Source organism: Lepidochelys kempii, chromosome 4 (genome assembly GCF_965140265.1).
Source record: "Lepidochelys kempii isolate rLepKem1 chromosome 4, rLepKem1.hap2, whole genome shotgun sequence".
In the NCBI taxonomy this organism is placed as follows: domain Eukaryota; kingdom Metazoa; phylum Chordata; order Testudines; family Cheloniidae; genus Lepidochelys; species Lepidochelys kempii.
In genome coordinates this window covers 91768534-91789291 of record NC_133259.1, presented here as the reverse complement: position 1 = coordinate 91789291, position 20758 = coordinate 91768534, and the positions used below count along the sequence as shown (strand labels likewise).

Here is a 20758-nt window from a genome sequence, read left to right as displayed (position 1 = left end):
TCCATGCGCTGCCCTCACCTGCAGGCACCGACCCCTGTGGCTCCTATTGGCCACCGTTCCTGGCCAATGGGAGCTTCGGGGGAGGTATTCACAGACAAGGGCAGCGCACGAAGCCCTCTGCCTCCCCTCCCTCAGGGGCCACAGGGACGTGGTGCCAGCCCCTTTTGGGAGCGGCGTGGGGCCAGGGCAGGCAGGCAGGGAGCCTGCCCTGGCCCCAGTGTGCGCTGCTGCCACCCCGGAGCCGCTCCAGGTAAGCGGTGCTGGGCCAGAGCCTGAACCCCAAACCCCTCCTGCACCCCGCAGCCCAACTCCCTGCCTTGAACCCCCTGCCACACCCAGCCTGCACCCCAACCCCTTGCTGCACCCTACACCCCTTCTGCATCTCAGTCCCCTGCCCTGAGCCCCCTCCTGCACCCCAATCCTCTTCCCTGAGCCCCCTCGTATACCCTGCACCCCTCCTCTGCCCCAGCCCCTTGCCCCGTCCCGCACCCCGCATTCTCTCCCGCACCCCAACCCCCTGCCCCAGCCCTACATTCATGGCCCTGCATGCAATTTCTCCATCCAGATGTGGCCCTGAGGCCCAAAAGTTTGCCCACTCCTGGTATAGCAGTACCTGTATTAAGGTTACACCCATGTACTTCAGAATGAAAGGGTGTTAGCCTTTTGACTGAAATTTGGTAGGCCTGCTATAAGTCAGGTAGCAATTTTTTTTTTCTTACAATTTCACCAGAAGTGGTGGAGCCATTTTTAAGCATGGAGAAGGTGGGGGAGGAATGCAGTTTTTCTGCTAACAAAAATGTGTGCTGTTTTTTTAACAGCTTGTCCTATCTTAGCTGGAGGTGACAGGTAAAATTGTTAGGGATGTAAACTGTCAAAATGAGTCTTTTGGTGGTCCAATGAAAATTACTTTTGGTTTGGTTTATTTATGAGCTTCATTCGGTTGGACAGTTGTGCCCATGAGAAACCCTACTGACTTCAATTAGGGCTACATCTAGGTGTGATGGCTGGTCTTACCTCATGGATCTTATAGAAGGAGTGGAGCTTTGGCCCACATTAAGGATTAGTGCATCAGGCATGTTTGCATGGACTTGGTTTAGAAGTCAAAGTTCTCTACTAACAGTTTTATTTGAATTAGGTTATGCTTGCAGATAGTGTAATGTGCATTTAAAAAAAAAAAGTATACTGAATATCTTTAAGCCCAGAGAAAAATGTGCGTGGTTTTGCAAACATGCTTACAGGAAGGCTGCAATCCTGCAAACACAGCAGGTACATAACTTCACAGTGAGACTGATCAACGTAAGTAAAGTATTTTCACTTTCTTAAGTGTTAGAAGGATTGGGGTCTGAGAAAGTACTTGGTTACAAGGACTACAGAAAACACAGCATTTAAGAAAGAACTTTTTTCTTAACTGCAAGATAGGAGAACCTAATTTTAACAACAGCATTTTATAGTACTGGTGTTTTAAGGCCCCTCCCCCTCAAAAAAACCAACCACTCCCAAGCAATCATATTTTGCATGTGTCATAACAGTGCCATGGAAAAGATGCAGAGAACAGGAGTGTTAAACTTTTGCAGCAAAATTCTAACTGTGCCAGAATTAACCACATTTTCAGAAGAAGTACCTTAGATAATGAGTTACAGACATTACAGAAGAGGTAAAATGAGACATAAGAATAGAGGAAATATAAAGATAAATAGGTAATGCTGGTTGGAAAATGCTCAAACCAACTTACATGCTGCTTATAATTCAATTATTATTACTGCCTAGTAGTTGTTTGAAGTAATCCAAATCCTTTATGTTTAGCAAGAGGATCTTTCTAATCTGTGAATAAATTAATCATCCAAATCAATTTGATTCATGTATGGAAAAAAATATCCTGCAGAGTTGGTATTAAAACCATTTTAGAAACAGAATGTGCTTAGTTTGTATTATGGCAACAAAAGGCAAGTTCTGTAGAGAATTAGACCAAGTCTGCATTTCACTAAAATCTTGCAATTAAATACCTTTTGCAGTGGTTGAAACTACAAATCCCCAAAATTGCTCACTATGTGTCTGTTCGTCCATTGAAATGTTGGGGAGTCTGCCCATTGACTTCAGTTTTGGATCAGGCACTTTTTCAGTTATTTGCCCCCATGAAGATTTAATCTGTACATATGAGAATAATATGATTCCTTCACATCTTTAAATCCCAGCTCTGTTTTTCAATCCATGGTTCAGATTTTCAGATCCGATAGGTTTACACTTGGTGAGGAGGAGGGAAAGGAGGCCTAAAGCTGTCTTTTCACCACCAGACTGGCACAACTTCTACACTAAGGGGAGCTGAGAGGGGCTAGCATAGAGCCTGCTATATTGGCCCTAGGGCAGTTAAGGATTTTCTCATACCTGGACAATCTCCATCTGTCTTGTTAGGCCCACTCTCTGGCCCATTTATGTTGTTGGACTTGCACAAAGGGGGCAGAATGAGGCCTAAGAATCTTGCCATGTGTATGGGACAGAAGTTGTTAATTTTGCTGTTGATCATTAGTAATGAGGTAATTATTTTCAAGTGTTTATCTTGGTTCAGATTACTTTGAAGATATGTGAGGTGAGATTAATAATTTCTTTGAGTATTTAACTGAAAATGTTGTACTGAGATCACTTTTTCTGTTGAATTTAAAAAACATTATTTGCCCAACAAGATTTTGGAAAACTCAAGCACAATATTATATTTGATCCTATGTGAGGCCATGATTTAGGAAATGACTAAATCAGTAGAGAACCTAGTAAAGGAATGTTAATGTTATCAGAGAAATAATCTACATTTTTATTACATGTTCACCTGAAATAATCAGGAAGGTTTATATCTTCTGGAACTGTAAAAGCATCAGTAAGTTGTCATTTTTATATAAATGCCCTTTATGAGGGATGATTGACTTGCTAGCTAAAAGATGCATTGTCACATCACAAACGGTTAATGTTTTAAAGCAATGATAGAATAATTAATGCCTCACTCATTTTATTTAAGAGAAGGTTTAGTATTTTAATTAGCACTGTTCAAAAATCGGGGAATTTATTTTGCAAAATTAATTTTTGTGCAAGTTGTGAAAAGGAACAGCTTTCAGAATTTTTCATGAAAATATTTATTTTTGAAAATCATTTATGTGTGGGGTGTTTAGTTTTTGCACACATACCCCATTATCACCCTGTTTTTCCACCAGAAAAAGGAGGGAGGGGAAGAAAGAGGAGGAAAAAGAAAAATAATAATATACTGAAAAATGACTACTTTGTTTTCTTTTGTATTGTTGAAAAATAGAAAATGAAAAAAACAAACCAATTTTTTTCACAAAGACTCTCCATTTAGAAAATGGTTTTAGGAAAAAATGTTTAAAAATTTTCGATCGGCTTTAATTTTAATATGAAGTGTTTGTCAGCCTATACCTGCTATTAACTTTATAGGAGGAGGGGAGAGGATGATTGAGTAATTAATTAATTAATTTTATACTGTCTAAAGAGAGAGAGGTAAACACTATAAAACACCCCTTTGTGCAAGTGTAGCCTAGGATAAATTAATTTATATAGGAGTTATAACTTTACAATGTAAGGGCTAGCTATTGGATGATTCATAATAAATTGTTGGCAGAGCCGTAGCCATGTTTGTCCCAGGATATTAGAGAGACAAGATGGGTGAGGGTAATATCTTTTATTGGATCAACTTTCCAGTGTACCTGAAGAAGAGCTCTGTGTAAGCTCAAAAGCTTGTCTCTGTCATCAACACAAGTGATCCAATAAAAGATACGGCCTCATCCACCTGGTCTCTCCTAAGAAGTTATCTTTCTAGGTTGATCTTGTTAAATTTGCAAAGGTAATCATGTTTCTATCTGATTAATATTTGGACAGATGACATACTGTGCTGTATTACGAACTGTTTGCATCCTTGTAGGAATAACAGAAGATAGCAACGGTGTGTGATGGTATGATCTCTTATGCAAACCTAGATTTGGCATGGTGGGCTCTTGGATGAAACAGTTGGGAGTATGTCGATACTTCAGTTAGACACCCACGACTGGTATGTGCCAGCTAACTTGGGCTCATGGCTCTCGGGTTAAGGGACTGTTTAATTGTAGTGTAGATATTTGGGCTTGGGCTGGAGCCTGGGCTCTCAGACCTTGTGACTAAACAGCTCTTTAGCCCAAGTCAGCTGGCACAGACCAGCTGTGGATGTCTAATTGCAGGCATACCCTTGGAAAAAAGCAATCCAGGAAGCATTTGCATATTTTGTGCAGCTGCAGGACTTGTACTCCCCCCCCCCCCGCCTTATTTCATGTTCAGGAATGTTTTGCACCCTGGGGGAGGGCTGGGTCAGGCATTTTTCCTGAGGTGTTCTGGAGAGCAAGCTTCCTTATCAGTTGGAATGGAGGAGTTGGCTTGGGAAAAACTTGTCACTTTATTCCTTTCTCTTTGTCTCCCCTTATTTAGTTAATTTTTAATTAAGGAAATTGTTCCCTGGAAATATTTTTGTGAAGGCGAAGTGAAGAATGACTATTTACATACAAAATAGTTAGGACGGTCCCAACTAATTTCTGCATTCCCAAGTATATTTGATTTGTTCAGAAATAAAAGGGTGGAAGAAAATCAAGTAGGTGGTGAGTCCATAGGGTAGGTTTTTGAACAGTGATGAGGGGAAGGAAGAGCATGCCAGAGCAGAGAGGAGCATCAGGAAAGTGGGTGGAGCTGTGACATCCCCATTGGTTAGAGAAGGAGGAGGAAGAGATGCAGCCCTGTGGGGAAGGAGGAGATAAAGAGGTAGCCCTGGGCACAATGGGGAGGAGCAGGAGTCATGAGCCTGGATAGATAAGTAAAGTTACAGATGGGAGAAAACTGAGAGTTTGAGATGTATCTATAGCAAGTGATGGCTGGAGGAGGAGGATGTGGGTGGTGGTTAGTTGGAGATATGGCTAGGCACAGGAGACTAAGGAAAAAATCAGAGCAGTAGCAACATGGCTGCAGTTAGCATGGGAACAGGTGAAGGACAGGTGCTCCAGGGAAGCTGAGAGGAGAGTAGGAGCTGCAATTTGAGAGGAGTGTGAGACCAAAGGACTTTTCACTTCATCTCACAGCTGTGCCCAACTTGCCAGGAAACGTGACATGGAGATCCCAATGAGGTTCCTACGCTAAGCTGACCTCTTCCACTTTCTGCCCAGGCTTTGAAATGGACTCTTTCATTTCCGCATTGCACAGTGTAAATGCAGGAATAAAATAGTACAAGTATAAAATAATGCACTTGAGGTTAGAGAAAAAAGACCCACTCCAGTTTTCATAAGATCACACATTGAAAAATATAGTGTGTGCACTGGGACACTTGCATGGCTTTTTTGTTTGTGAGGAGACATCCTCTCTGTCTAGTTGTTTCAGCCTCCCTTTCCTCCCCTTACACTTTCACCTGCATAGTTTTCCTGGGCCTTAGATCAGAGTTGTCTGCAACCCTATTCATCAAAGTGCTGCAAATCCTTGCTCAGAATCCTTCTAAAGTAATCACTAAACCTCAATTAGCAGCTAGGCTCTTAAAACCCTTTAAATGAAAGCTTTACTGAATAGACACAGTACAAAATTATAATTGTGTTTATATTCTCGTCGCACCTGCAGGAGCAGGGCCCTGTTGTGCCATGTGCTGCACAGGAGGATGGAGTCCCTGCCCCCAGAGAGCTTACAGTCAAAGGAAAGGAAATGGTCAACAAATATGTATTGGGTTTATAAATAATCTCAAGCAAGTAGCTTTATTTTCATTGTGGAACACAAGACTCTCTCATTCACCAAATCCATATTTTAGTAAATGTCTCCATTGGCTCGCTCGTCCCCAGTGATTGGGGGGTGATGGGGCGAGGGGGGGGAATCATAACATGGAACAAAGTCCACTGGAAACTACACTTTTCTCCTGTGGTATATCCTCTTAATCAGGGGTTCTCAAACTGGGGATTGGGACCCCTCAGGGGGTCGTGAGGTTATTACATGGGGGTCATGAGTTGTCAGCCTCCAACCCAAACCCCACTTTGTCTCCAGCTTCTATAATGGTGTTAAATATATAAAAAAGTGATTTTAATTTATAAGGTGGGGTCACACTCAGAGGCTTGCTATGTGAAAGGGGTCACCAGTACAAAAGTTCGAGAACCACAGCTGTTAATTATCCTCTGAGGCAAGGGGGTTTGGATCCTGCAGAGTCAATATGGTGTGTGGTGATCTGAAAACCCCATAGAGAAACTGGGCTCCATCCTCCTGGATCCTGCACCTCTCCAGCTGGTCCCCTTTCCCACAAGAAGTATTGCTTGTTTAGATTAACATTGCCATGGCTTTCACCCACATCACTCAGTGTGAAATCCTGGCCCCATTGAAGTCAATGGCAAAATTCCGATTGACTTCAATAGAGAGAGGATTTAATCTTTGTGTATACCAGGTAGAAGGGGCTAGAAGGTGCAGAAGATAATGCTTGCTTGGATTTCCACTGGGAAATACACTAGATCAGGGGTTCTCAACCTCTTTCTTTCCGAGGTCCCCCAACTTGCTATAAAAACTCCATGGCCCAACTGTGTCACAACAACTGATTTTCTGCACATAAAAGCCAGGGCCATTGTTAGGGGGTAGTAAGGAGGTAGTAAGGAGGCGCTACACCACATAGGGGCACTGTGAAGTTAAGTTGCTCAGGCTTTGGCTTCAGACCCAGGTGGTGCGGCCCCGGGCTGCAGTCCCGTGTGGCGGAACTTCGGCTTTCTGCCTTGGGCTCTAGCGAGTCTAGTATCAGCCATGCTTGGCAGACCCCCTGAAACCTGCTCACGGCCCTCCCGGGGGCCTCTGTGGGAGCATGCCACAGAGAAGGCCACTTTCCAGCCACACTTGTTCACAAACCACCCTGATCACACAGAGTTCTGGAAAGGGCTCACCACCTCCTATGTGCCCCAACCCCAGTTACATAAGAGGAGAGAAATTCAGGCCTAAGCTGTGTCTTCAGTGCCTGATACTTTGTCCATTGAAGGCTTCCGTCAACTTTAGTTGTGCAGGATCAAACCCTGTGTTTCTGGCCTTTTTGTGAAAAATGAGCTTAAAAGTCTTCCCACTCAGTCAGCTTGAATTCTACAGCCCTCTTGCTGCACTGAAGGTGTATTAGGAGAGTGATTGGTATCATTATGCAGGCCCTCTGCAAATAATAAAGAAGCTTAGGGAGGAGGGATAGCTCAGTGGTTTGAGCATTGACCTGCTAAATCCAGGGCTGTGAGTTCAATCCTTGAGGGGGCCATTTAGGGATCTGGGGCAAAAATTGGGGATTGGTCCTGCTTTGAGCAGGGGGTTGGACTAGATGACCTCCTGAGGTCCCTTCCACGCCTCATATTTTATGATTCTAATGCAAAGACAGGCATGCATGTGAGTCTGGCAAAAATATACAAATCTTGTCATGGAACACAGAAAATACAGTAGGATATGGCTTCTGAGTACTGGAACCTAATGTGAGATCCAGAAATGAAAACTGTACATTTTGCAGATTTCCTCTCCTTTCCGTTCCCTCCACCCCTCATATACTGGTATTGAGATATCCGCTATACAAAAACAGGATATCGTCAGCTAGCAGCAGCTTCACTGTTGATCTAGGAAACTAAATATAATACTTACGAAACAAGAAACTACAGTCTAAGAAGCAGAGCTACTAAGCATGGTGGGGAAAATAAACACACTTCTTGCTAGAATCAAAGTTGAACAGAACAGAACTTTGCTATCAGGTTTATCTGTTATGGCAGAGGAAAGCCTGACCTAAAAGGAATTCCTTTTAAAATTCTGCTGCCAGATGAGCTAGCAGGCTCGGCTGGTTATGCAGCCTAGGGAATGGGAAGGATGAGTGCCCTGGTGAGATGGCTGGCGATCCCGGTTTGACCATGGAGGGATAATCAGTAGGGCTCTGTGTTTGTCACAGAGGTCATGGAAGTCACGGATTCTGTGACTTATCATAGAATATCAGGGTTGGAAGGGACCTCAGGAGGTCATCTAGTCACTTTTACTAAAAATACCCATACCTAAATCGTAGCCTTAATATTTGGTAAATGACTAGAGGAGGAATCAAACATGTCAAATGGTGGTTGGTGGTCATCTGTGTCTGTCAGAGGCCTAGGAAGAAATAACCCCCTTGGCCTCTGTTCCTGGGCTGGAAAAGCAGGATCATGATAAGAAAGCTGGGATGCTGCAGAGAAATAACACAAGTGAGAATTGAGACCTATAGCTGGTTGTAATATATGCAACTCAGACTGCAGGGCCCACAATTCCAAGAGGCCTCTGTGTGAGGTGCAGGAGCTCTGTCTTCACACATCCCACAAATGCCACTATTCTCTCATGCTTCTCATAAGGAAAGGCCTGTTGGAAGCTGACTCTTAACAAAAATATTAAATAAGACAGGTCATTGTCATGGCTGGGGATTTGTTTTGTTTTATCAAATCCAAATTTAAATGATAGGCTGTGTACATAAAGCGGCACTAGAATTCTAGAGCATCTCTGAACTACCGGACTGCCACTCTTACTGTAAATGCTAGAGGGCCTACAGAGCCGTAAATCTGCAAAAGAATTTACGTAACAGTATATGTATGGGATACTGAGCGGTGTAAATATAGCTGGTTGGGTTACTGCTTAAATCAAAGATTTTCTCTTGTTTAGTGGGATTGAAAAATGCCTTAGATTATGTTACTGTAAAGGTATTGAAGTATATTAGATGTCCTGTGCTGGCCTAGCTTTCTGAGTGAAGAGCATGCAATATTGTCTTATAATGGACAATATATAGCCCTGAACATCTTTCTCACTTGGAAAAGGAGTACTTGTGGCACCTTAGAGACTAACAAATTTAAGGTGCCACAAGTACTCCTTTTCTTTTTGCGAATACAGACTAACACGGCTGCTACTCTGAAATTTCTCACTTGGATTTATCAGACTTCAGGTACCAATTTATTGCATGCACATCTTTGGGTCCTGTATCTAGAGATTTATATGATTAATAATTTTAAATGGTTCCTCTGTGTACCGTCAGTGTTGTCGAGCAGCATATGACGCTGTCTCGTATGGCATACAATTGAGAGTGCCGATCTCAGGTCAGACTGCCAGAAAACAGAGCAGATACCCCAAAATGATGGTATATTCTATAATTAGATTTCACCAAGACAGTAACAAATGTGTGCTTTTGGATTACTATATTAATTTTACATGGAGCCACAAACAGGCTCGCCAGCTCCGTTTTACCACCCCAACAAACTGGACTTCGTGATGAAAGGTTATTAAACCAAAAATCACCTCATATTGGGTTACCCGCAGCCCCAAAAGCCCAGTCACTTACCCCAGCTCAATGGGTACTCTGGACATCACACCAAAGAGAACACTGACAGCTAATTTCTCTAGTAAACTAAAGGTTTATTAGCTAAGAAAAAGAAATGAGAGGTTAAAGCAGGTAAAATACAGGCGAGTCAAAGTTTGAGAATCCAGTATGATAGCAGAGATGTAGTGATCTGCTAGTTTTCCTTAAGTGTCTCAGGGTTACCCAAACTAACTTTGGGGGTTGCTGTCCAATTGCTCAGTATTCCACCATGTCAGAATCCATCAGGCCAGAGATGCAGGATCATTCCCTTAAAGTAGTATTTATAGATCCTGCTTGCAGAAGACATTCACCTACTTGAGTTTTGATGAGTAGCAATTGCAGATTGTCTGTGGATTTCCATTGCTGAATACAATGACCCTTGCTTTGAAGTTAGCATTTTATTTCCTGGCATTCACAAGTAGTTGGTTACAGTGATATTACTCTGAAACCTGTCATAATGCAATTGTTTGCCATTGCATTATAATCAGGATCGATAAGTGAAACAATGTAAGTATCATTCATTAGTATTCATGAAGTTCTAATGTCTGAATATACACACACTTTGATCTAGTGTTATTTAATTACAGGGATATATGTAATGTGATAGCAATCAGCAGGTTTATAAATAAGTGAAGACAATTCCATTAACATTCCTTTGACTAAACTACTACAGGCAACCTACTAGTCAGCATTACACAGGAAAACATAAGTATTCTATGGGAAAAATTTTCACCAATCTTTATATCAGTAGTTGATGGATATTGGGGTGCGGATTGTGCTTTGTATTTATGGTACAATTATTTTAAAGAAATGTTAAATTAAAACAAACCAAAACTGATGTGATTATATCTCTTTCTAGTTCCTGAGAGGTAGAATTAAATCTAAATAGCCCTTCAATATAGATTACTGCACTATTCAATCAGAGGGTTTTACCTCACATAAACTATTAATAGTTCCTTTCATTTTGAAATCAAAAATGGGTAGTAACTCAATTCTCATTGTAAGGTTAACAAACCAAGTTAACCTCACTTAAAGGCCTTTGCAGTAACCATTGTGAACAGCTTTTTTGTTTGTATTTTGAACTAAAGCTTCTCCAGACTTACTGTGTAATTTTCTTGACTTTAAAATTTTGCTAGAAAGAAGACCTGGCCTGGATCACAAATCATTTCAGACGATATGGCAGACCCCATCCGATGGGCCCGATATCGCTGGCAGCGTCTGGTATCCGCAGAAGGCAGGGATGGAAGCAGCAGCAGCTCCTCATGTGACAAGTGTTATCAATCATCCAAAGTGCCTAGCAGACATAGGATAGTTATACCATGTCTGGGACACTTTAAAGAAGAGTATGAAAAGGTATCAAAATTATATATGAACAACAGAATACGGACTACTAAATACACTTTATTCAACTTTCTACCACGGAATTTATTTGAACAGTTTTACAGGTAAAGGATTCTTGTGTGTAATTGTGGAAATTATTCGAATGTGGGTTTTTTTGTTTGTTTGAAATTCATGTGCTAATATCTACAAATTTGTTTTTATAAACTACTCTTCTCTCCTGAATTTAGCAATCAGTTCTGATAACTTTGTAACAAGATACATTATCCCAAAACTGATACTCAAAAGAGGTCTCTCTCCTCATTTGGTGTCATGTCCTTTCTTTCACCATTTCGGATCAGTTAGATCAGGGGTGGGAACCTACGGCCCACAGGCTGGATCCGGAGTGTCAGTTAATTTCATCTGGCCTGCAGCGTCCATCCGCCCCTCCCCCCATGGGGCTGGAGCTGCAAGCACCAGCTTGCCCTGCTGCAGGGGGGAAGCCCTGAGCCTCAACCACCCCAGCAGGTGAGTGGTCTGCAATTGATTTTCTTCTGTGGGTCAATGGCCAATGATAGAAAAAAGGTTCCTCACTCCTGAGTTAGATGGTCCCTCCTCTTGGATCACTGACATAGAGCAGCGTATGATAAGATTTCACCCCCATCCAGTTTGGCAGGTGTAGTGGTGGAGAAGAATGAGGTTGGTTCTCCTTTTCTTCAGCCACTCTATGAATTTGCATGGCGGCTGGCTTGAAAGGTGATGTTAAGAGGGTGGTGGGAGGGCTCACTTGGGGAAGCAACATGGTGGCCTCGGGGGGTGTGTGTCCAAAAATGGGTTTTGTAAAACCAGCAAGGACACTGTCACAAGCCTTGCAATTGATGAGATTTTTGGTTGGTCCACTCTAGCTTTAGTGGAAGAGATATGTAGAACATCTGTCATGTCCTCAGTCCAAGCCTCCTTAAGTCATCAAAGGGCTGGTACTCTAGTAATTTTTGCCTCTGTGGATACTCTTTGACCACAAAGCCTTGAGGGCTGTAGTTCAGCCAAAGTTTCTTGACCTGCTCTTGTTTCTAGATTGGGAGATTGCAGTTCTATCAGTGGCAAATTTGTTTAAATGGAGGGTGCAGACTTAGAACTTAAAAAAGATAAAAATGTGTTCTCTGTTTTCTGCGTTGTCTGATCATCAGTTTGAAACAATCATCTCAGCAACTCTGTTGGTTGGAGAATGGAAACAGGGTTTGTGTCTCTTTTATTCTTAATTTTGTGGGGAGTGGATGAGTTACTGGTAGCTTCAGTCTCTGTGTGGTATACAATGGGAGACATGGAAGAGGATGTCTCAACACAAGAAAGGGAGCCAGAACAAGGAAAGTGGCATAAACATCTGAGGGAGGAGGGAATGCCCTGGGACGGATTCAGTCATAGAGACCCCCTTGGGCCTGTCACCTGATGTGCTGAGATTACCTCTGAACCCATTTTCCCTGCCAGCAAAAACACGCAAGTCTAAGCGTAATACATTAAGAAACTGATTACAGGTAAAATCTCACCCTCAGAAATATTCCAATAAGCTTCTTTCACAGGCTAGACTCCTTCCTAGTCTGGGCCCAATCCTTTCCTCTGGTACAGTCCTTGGTACTTCCAGCAGACATCTTAGTTGGAAACTGGGGGTGTTCTCATGACTGGCAGCCACCTTTGTTCTGTTCCACTCCCTTTTATAGCTTTGGCACAAGGAGAGAATCTTTTGTCTCTCTGGGTCCCCTCCTTCTAAATGGAAAGCACCAGGTTTAAGATGGATTCCAGTATCGGGTGACATGTTCACATGTCCTGTGAGACCCCAGCCTCCATTCTTCCAGGGCTGGCCTGCACGTACCCAGGAAGGTTTGTAAGTAAACAGAGCCATTTACAACCAATTGTCCTAGTCAATGGGAGCTGTCAAGATTCTAAACCACCATTAATGGCCCACACTTCGCATAATTACAATAGGACCTCAGAGTTATATTTCATATTGCTATCTTCAGATACAAGAATGATACATACATACAAATAGGATGAATACACTCAGTAGATTATATGCTTTGTAATGATACCTTACAAGAGACCTCTTGCATAAACTATATTCCAGTTACATCATATTTGCACTCATAAGCATATTTCCATAAAACATTATGGAGTGCAACATCACACACCCTTCACGTATAAATTCTTGACTGAAAATGTAGGAAGCCAGCTTTAACAGGTAAGAATTCCTGAGAAGATCTGACTTACTAGTGCAGGGGTCGGCAACCTTTCAGAAGTGGTGTGCCAAGTCTTAATTTATTCACTGTAATTTAAGGTTTTGCATGCAAGTAATACATTTTAACGTTTTTAGAATGTCTCTCTCTATAAGTCTATATTCTATAACTAAACTATTGTTGTATGTAAAGTAAATAAGGTTTTAAAAACCTTTAAGAAGCTTCGTTTAAAATTAAATTTAAAGTGCAGATCTTATCAGTTTAGCGTGATCCTTGCTTTTCCTTGCTGAGTTTTCCAATGTCCCCCAGGAAGGCAGTGGGCTAAGCGGGCCGGCGGCCGGGACCCCAGACCGGCAGTGGGCTAAGCGGGCCGGCGGCCGGGACCCCAGACCAGCAGTGGGCTGAGCGGGGCCGGCGGCTGGGATCCCAGCTGGCAAGGGGCCAGCGATCGGAACCCCAGACCGTCAGCAGAGTGCCACTGAAAATCAGCTTGTGTGCTACCTTGGGCATACGTGCCATAGGTTGCTGACCCCTGTACTAGTGGATCATGTGGAAACCTCTACCTAGGGCCCTACCAAATTCACGGTCTATTTTAATAAATGTCATGGTCATAGCATTTTTTAAATTTTGAACTTTATGGTTTCAGATATTTAATCTTAAAATGTCACAGAGTTGTAACAAAACATGAATATGTATTTAAAAACAGCAAAATATAAACCTGTAAAGTCTGTTAAGTCAGCGTTTCTCAAACTGGGGGTCCCGACCCAAAAGCGGGTTGCAAAGCTATTGTAGGGGGGGTTGTGGTATTGCCACCTTTCTGCGTTGCCTTCAGAACTTGTTGGCTGGAGAGCAGCAGCTGTTGGATGGGTGCTGAGCTCTGAAGGCAGTGTCACCACCGGGAGCAGCGCAGCCTTCAGAGCTAAGTGGCTAGAGATTAGTGGTTGCTGGCTGGGAACCCAGCTCTGAAGACAGAGCCACTGCCAGCAGAAATGCAGAAATAAGGGTGGCAATACCATACCATGTCACCTCTACTTCTGTGCAGCTGCTGACAGTGACACTGCATTCAGACCTGGACACCTGGCCAGCAGCCGCTGCTCTCCGGTCACCCAGATCTGAGGGCAGTACAGAAGAAAGGGTGGCAATACTGAAACCCCTCTACAATCAGCTTGACCCTGTTGTTAGGGAGCCCCAGTTTGAGAAACATTGTGTACTTGTATATACTTTTACCATATAGTGTAAAAGAGTGTAGTATAGGGTAAAAGTATACAGACGACCAGATTTCATGGGGGAGACAAGGTTTCATGGTCTGTGATGCGTTTTTCATGGCCGTGAATTTGGTAGGGCCTTAGCTATACCAAACATGTTTGGTTACGTTTGGAATATCAAAGATACAAATGGTGACTAATCTGTTGGTGTGTACAATATGCCCTATTGACCTGTTATTTCAGGACGTTTTACTCCATGAAAATATGTGTAAGTGCCTTGAATTTTCTTTATAGAAGTCCCTCTAACACTCTCAAAGAAGGTTATTGCTTTGATGGTTAAACAGTTAAATGCTGAAAGTGCTTCAACTCTTTCTGTATCCTTTGTTTATGGTAGTTTCTTGTTTACATCTTTCCACTTATCTAAGGCCAGAAATTGCTGGTGATCTGTATTTGTTTTCCCACTTGATTGAATATGTTACTGTAATAGCCTGTACCAAGGAAGGCTGCTAATGAAAGGTGTGTTGAAAAGTTGGAAGGTGAAGCTATAATTATGTAATTCTTCAATCGATGCAGAAGTGTTTCATGTTTTCTTTAAGTTAAATTCTGATTGTGTGGGCAGGGGATGTGATTCATGATGCTTATTGCTTCTGTGTTTTGCCTCAACATTGACAATAGAAAATTTCTAAGTGATATTGGGTATGGCTGAAGCCGTTAAATGCTAAAATTGAGATGTTTGAGGTTTGCGTGGAGATGACCTTTAAGGTAATGTGCTTGTGTTTCTATATAGGGTAATAGATCTTTTGCGGGAAATTTAATTAAAATTTGTTGGTGTGACCTCATCACTGAATATCTGAATAATGCTGAGATATGTGGACATAAGGCTTCCGCTAACATTTTAATAACTTTGGATATAAAAAGCGTGGTGTCTTCTAATATGTTGATCTTTGCTGACAACTGCTAATTTTGTACAAAAATCAAGCTGAGAGATGTAGGAATGTTTGGCATTATGTTGCCTGTGAAAAGGAGTTATCATTTTGAAGCTCTGGTTGCATGGTAAGAACTCAGTTTAGTTTCTTGGTATTTAAGCTACATGAATGCCATGTCTCTTTCCAGCATGCAGCCTCTTACGCAACATAAAGCTCTGCATAAATGTTACTTCTAAAGTATGTAGAAACTTCTGCTTAACTCAGTTTGCTAGTGAACTGCAGGTCATTACATGTGTCACCTGCCTTTTACTCACCTCCTAAACTTCATTCCATTCCTAACTCCTGCATCTGTTTTTGTGTTTGTTTCAGAGCTGCCAATTTATATTTCCTATTTTTAGTTGTCCTGAACTGGGTTCCACTGGTGGAAGCCTTCCAGAAAGAAATTACCATGTTACCTCTAGTAGTTGTTCTCACAATTATTGCAGTTAAAGATGGCCTTGAGGATTACTCAAAATACAAATTAGATAAGCAGATAAACAACTTATTAACTAAAGTATACAGCAGGTAAGTGTTTGTCTGACTTTGTTATTGATGAATAATGTACAATGTGTATTATTAGTGTTAATATACAAAACAGTAAGTTTGAGGAACCTTAACAAAATTGGTTTCTGGATTGATCAGTTGGCCACATTCTTATTTTGGTTTAAAAGTGACTTATTTCAGTCACACTGCTATTGTCGCACAATTTGGAACAGTTGTTAGTGTCTGTTAAACAGTCGCAGAACCAGAATATCAGGGATGTTGCGACCCAGGGTTATAATACAATGGCAGTTGGAAAAGTTTGCGTAACACCATTGTGAACCATGCTTTCCTTAAATTAATGCTGTTATGTTTCTAAATCAACTAGTAAAGAGTTCCCAAATAAGTGATGATAATAGGACCTGACCAGTTCCTTTCTTCACTTGGACATTGGCTACGAAGTTAGAGAGAAATCCTTGGTTTTTTCCAGATGCTACCACAAGTTTCCTAGGTGACCTTTTGCACCTTAGTTTCCTCATCTGTAAAATAAGGATAACAGTTCAGACATACCTACCGTGAAAGGGTATTGTGAGGCTAAATTAATTAATAATTATCAAATGGAAAGTACTATGGACCACATTACTCTTGCTGTGTGATCATGCAGGGGTATAAGGAGCCCCATTATTCATTTGCTGTGATAGCTATTTCAGGGAGTAGCATGCAGGGAGAGCAAGTGGGCAGCTGAAGCATTGCAGAGAGGGAAGTAAGCTGCACCAAGAAACGGTGTGGCACAGTTTATTTCTCCCATGGAGGAAGCAGGGACTGGGTCTGTGCAGCTGCACACTGATGCTCACGCCTTGTCTTCACTTTGAAAATAAAGTGTTGGGTTTTTTTTAAATGTGTTGTCTAACACATGTTAAAATCCTAGTGTACTAGAAGACAAGTTATAGTTTCAACATGTGTTAGCTGATTGAAGTAAACCCTTGGCTCCCCCTAGTGTAGACATGGCCTCCCTCAGGGCAGATTGCAAAATTACAATCTAGCCCTGTGTAAACGATGAGTATTATTTTGTGATTAATTCTCAGGATGAAAAATGTTAGTTCTCTGACATGTAGCATGCCCTATTGATTTTTTTTTTTTTTTGAGAGCTAGTTCCATAACAATATGAATAACCTGGAGAATGCTTTCTTAATGTAATTGCAAAGAAACAAAATTGCATCCAGTTCTGTACAGCAACTTTCTGGGAGTCAAATTATTCAGCCAATTATGATTGGAGCCTGAAACAGGAATATAATTAAACTTTTAGAGAGCTGAAGTAATTTCTCTCCTTTCAAGTCCTGCATGTGTTAATGATAGAAGGCTTGAGGGCAAAGTCTGTTCTTTTATGGTCTCATGTAGTTATGCTGATAAACTGCAGGTTTCATGAATGCTATTCAGTCTCAGTAGAGTGGAGCATCCAAATATTTGGGTTTCTGAATTCTCTTTGTGTTACTCAGACTAAATAAGTGTAGTTCCTGTCAGTGGGAATTTAATTTGCAACTACTAATATTGCCTTGTGACTTTTTCTTTTTTAAAAATATTAATAATGATCAATATAATGTGGGAATTTATTATTTTTGTAAGAATCTGTAAAATTTCTCCAGCTGTGCATGTAAAAGATGTATGTTTTTAATTGGTATGATTTAATTTTTTTCTTAGGGTCTTCTTCATAAACTAGATTGTTTTACTAGCTGCTATTCATTCTCCTGCCCCCTCCCCACCTTCAGCACGACTATCTGCGATACAGATAGCAAAATAGTGTATGATTTCATGAGTTCCTAATGTAGTATTCTCTGGTAAACAAATTAAGAACCAATTCTTAAATGTACGGAATGTGTGATTCATCAGGTAATGTAGACACCGATAGAGCTGTTGATGTTAATGGGCCCTCTAGAGTGAGGAGGCTTGAACATTCTAAGCAGGAGTGCCGTGAGATGTTAGCACATGGTGCCCACCTCCTTAGAAAGTTGTTAGCCAGTCATACTCCAGATTTCCTATGTCTCATTTCAGATATAGCATTACAACATTATTGGGAATGAGCAATGCATAAAGGTGGTAATTCAATTTTAACACCAGGAATGTTTTAGAATGCTTCTAATATACATTAATGTGGGTTTATTTATTTTCTGCATCCATACTACAGTATTGATTTTGACTGCTTGGAAAACCCGTAATAATGATCTTGAGAAGGAGGCAGGCATGTGACTTGCACTAATTTTATTTTTAGGCTAGCTTTAGCTTTTATAGTGTCCTACTCTTGGTTCTGTTGCACTTTGAAGGATATGAAGTCACCTGTGCTTAACTAGGGAAATCTGTCAGTACACCACTTACTTATGTTTCCTTTGTGGCATCTCCCCTTTAGGCTTGCACTTTTAAGGGGATGCTGTCAAATAGTTCAGGCTCCAAAAGTTTTAGTTACAAAACCTAATGTATGAAATATTTCTCTGATATTTTCTTTTTTATTGAAATTGTTTTTTTTATTTGCCTGCAACATTTTACTCAGCTAACAATTTGATCAATGCCAGTACATTAATCTGCCAGTCTGTACAAAAATAGTGCACTGGTTGGTCTCTTGGGCTCCATGTTAAATGGTAACAATACCTGACACCAGAAATGCCTTTTGTCCATTCACAATAAGACACAGAAGTGTCCCTACCACCAAGAAGGTTTGATCACTTGGAGCAATCATCACACTCCGTCTACTTGCACCAGTGCATTCTGTACTGGTGCCCACAGTTCATCAGATGCTCATTGCTTACTCCTTACCTGAAATCCTCATCCTGTTGCATCAAAATAACGTTCACATTAACCATCTGTGATCATATAAAAGGAGGATTATGGTCTCAGGTAAGCACTGAACAGCAGAAATAGATGGGAAGAAGAAGAAGAAATAAGCATCAAAAACAATATTTTAAGGGCTTTCGTAATAAAGGGTCCAATTCTGCAAGGTGCTGAGAGCCCTAAACTCCTTCTTGACTTTACTTGGAGTTGCAAGATCTTTGCACCTTACAATGTTGACCTCAGAGCTATTAAAAAATACATAAATGCAAATAGAAAAGGAGGACTTGTGGCACCTTAGAGACTAACCAATTTATTAGAGCATAAGCTTTCGTGAGCTACAGCTCACTGTAGCTCACGAAAGCTTATGCTCTAATAAATTGGTTAGTCTCTAAGGTGCCACAAGTCCTCCTTTTCTTTTTGCGAATACAGACTAACACGGCTGTCACTCTGAAACCTGTCATAAATGCAAATGTTTTAAGTAGAATTATGTTCTAAATATTCAGTGATGTGCCAGCTAAATGTTTAAGATTTTGTGTACTTGCCTATCCAATTAAGAGACAAAAATTTGGGTTCTGGAGTCACTGTCAGGGGAGAGAGAGGTGAAGATTTGACACTTGGTTTATATAATTTGGAAGTGTAATTCACATAGTGAGAGAATTTTAGATCACTACTTCTCCGTGGGAATAGAAATCATAGGACCAAATTCTGTGCTGAGTTTTACCCCAGTCAACCTCACAGAATGTGTTTTTATTCTCATGTATAAGGTCTGGCCCTGATCCAACAATTGATTGTGTTGTGGGTACACTCACCCTAAATTAGTAAACTGTCTCCCCAGCACTTTGGTGCATACTGATTTAGACTAACTATTTTATAGTCAAAAAAATAATCTTTTGTAGTTAGTTTATTAATTTGAGCTTGCAGCTTGTGGAATTTTTCATTTAGATTTTTATATATATTTCAGGAAAGAGAAGAAATACATAGATGAGTGCTGGAAAGATGTTAATGTCGGGGACTTCATTCGACTTTCATGTAATGAGATAATTCCTGCTGATATGGTGTTGTTATACTCTACTGATCCAGATGGGATCTGTCACATTGAAACAGCCAGCCTTGATGGAGAGACCAATCTGAAGCAGAGGCAGGTGGTGAGAGGATATGCAGAGCAGGTGACCATTGCGCATTTCTAATCACTTTTAAGAAAACTGAGGTTTCAAGAATTTTATTTAAAAAATTATTTTAATAAAAATCTCTAGTTCATCTACTTGGTGGTTGAGGTGGGGCTTGTCTACACCTGCATTGGAACCAAAATAACTAAATCAGTTTTAATTCACACCTTTGGTTATTTCACCGCAAATCTGTGTGTGGTCACTAATTTCAGGGTAAGAGTGTCCTATTTCAAATCAATGTAAGTCAGTAAAAAAATTCTTCTTCAGGTAAATGTCAGTGTGGATTCCACTATAGGTCTGCCTTTGTGCCTCTATGCATGTGAGACTGGAGTCTTTTGAATAGCAGTGTCCATCAGCACTGTACGTGCTCGCTGTGCCTCCTTGTGCAAGGGCATAAAGGGAAGGGCATCCCCGACTCTCCCTCTGTTCCTTCTTACCACCTGTGGCAGCAAGATGTAACCTGGCAAGTGTCCATCAGACCTGCTGGTTCTCGGATTTGGCTAAATTATTTCAAACACTTCATAAAACCTTCCGAACCCTTCTGATTTTCTGACATACAACAGCCGTGAACAATATCAGCCCATCTGGACTGAATATTGAACATCCCTTGTAGAGATCCCCTCATACACTCTTTCACCTACAAATCCCTTTATATGGCTTTGCAACATTGGTAGATTTAAAACCTGCAGGCTACAATCCCTGCCCATCCTGTGGTGGGATAATTCTATTGAAAAATTTGATGGGACTGTCAGGAGTCACATCAGATCCAGTCCAGACAGCCTGACCTTTGGAAGCTGCATTGTCCTATTCCACCGGGCGTGTTCTGTCATCCCATCGGGCAGATGGACGCTAGAGATCATTGCCCCTTGCTACCCCATCCAGTTCTGTTCTCTATTTGCTATCCACTACCCTCCCGTCTCTCTTCAAGGACCCTTCTCACAAAAGCCTTTTACAGGTGGAAGTGGTCTTGTTGTTTGTTGCATCTAAGATCCATCGTAGAGATACCACTGGAATTCAGGGGAGGAGGTTTGTACTCCTAGTATTTCCTTATCCCGAAGAAGAATGGGGGAAGGAAAAGGGGAGGGTTGGTCCTTTCCTAGACCTGGGGAGACTCAGCAAATGAATGTTCAGGATGGTAGTGCTTGCCTCCCTCATCTCTCCAAGCTTAGGACAGTTTCATGGTTATGTACTTCCATGTCTCTACCCATCCAGCCCACAGGAAGTA

General features: G+C 41.4%; 1 protein-coding gene across 5 annotated transcripts in view; it reads left to right on the top strand.

Moving 5' to 3' along the window:
* The window catches only part of ATP10D (ATPase phospholipid transporting 10D (putative)), a 108103-nt gene that overhangs the window by 47997 nt on the left and 39348 nt on the right, over positions 1-20758 (top strand). For 4 of the 5 annotated variants that reach the window (XM_073342121.1, XM_073342120.1, XM_073342118.1 and 1 more), the window contains 3 exons: positions 10489-10797; positions 15398-15592; positions 19329-19533. In XM_073342121.1, the coding sequence (XP_073198222.1) occupies positions 10529-10797; positions 15398-15592; positions 19329-19533 (669 nt within the window). In that variant the 5' untranslated portion in view covers positions 10489-10528. Of the gene's footprint in view, positions 1-10488; positions 10798-15397; positions 15593-19328; positions 19534-20758 lie in introns of those variants that run through there. The other variant, XM_073342122.1, reaches the window with a different exon arrangement.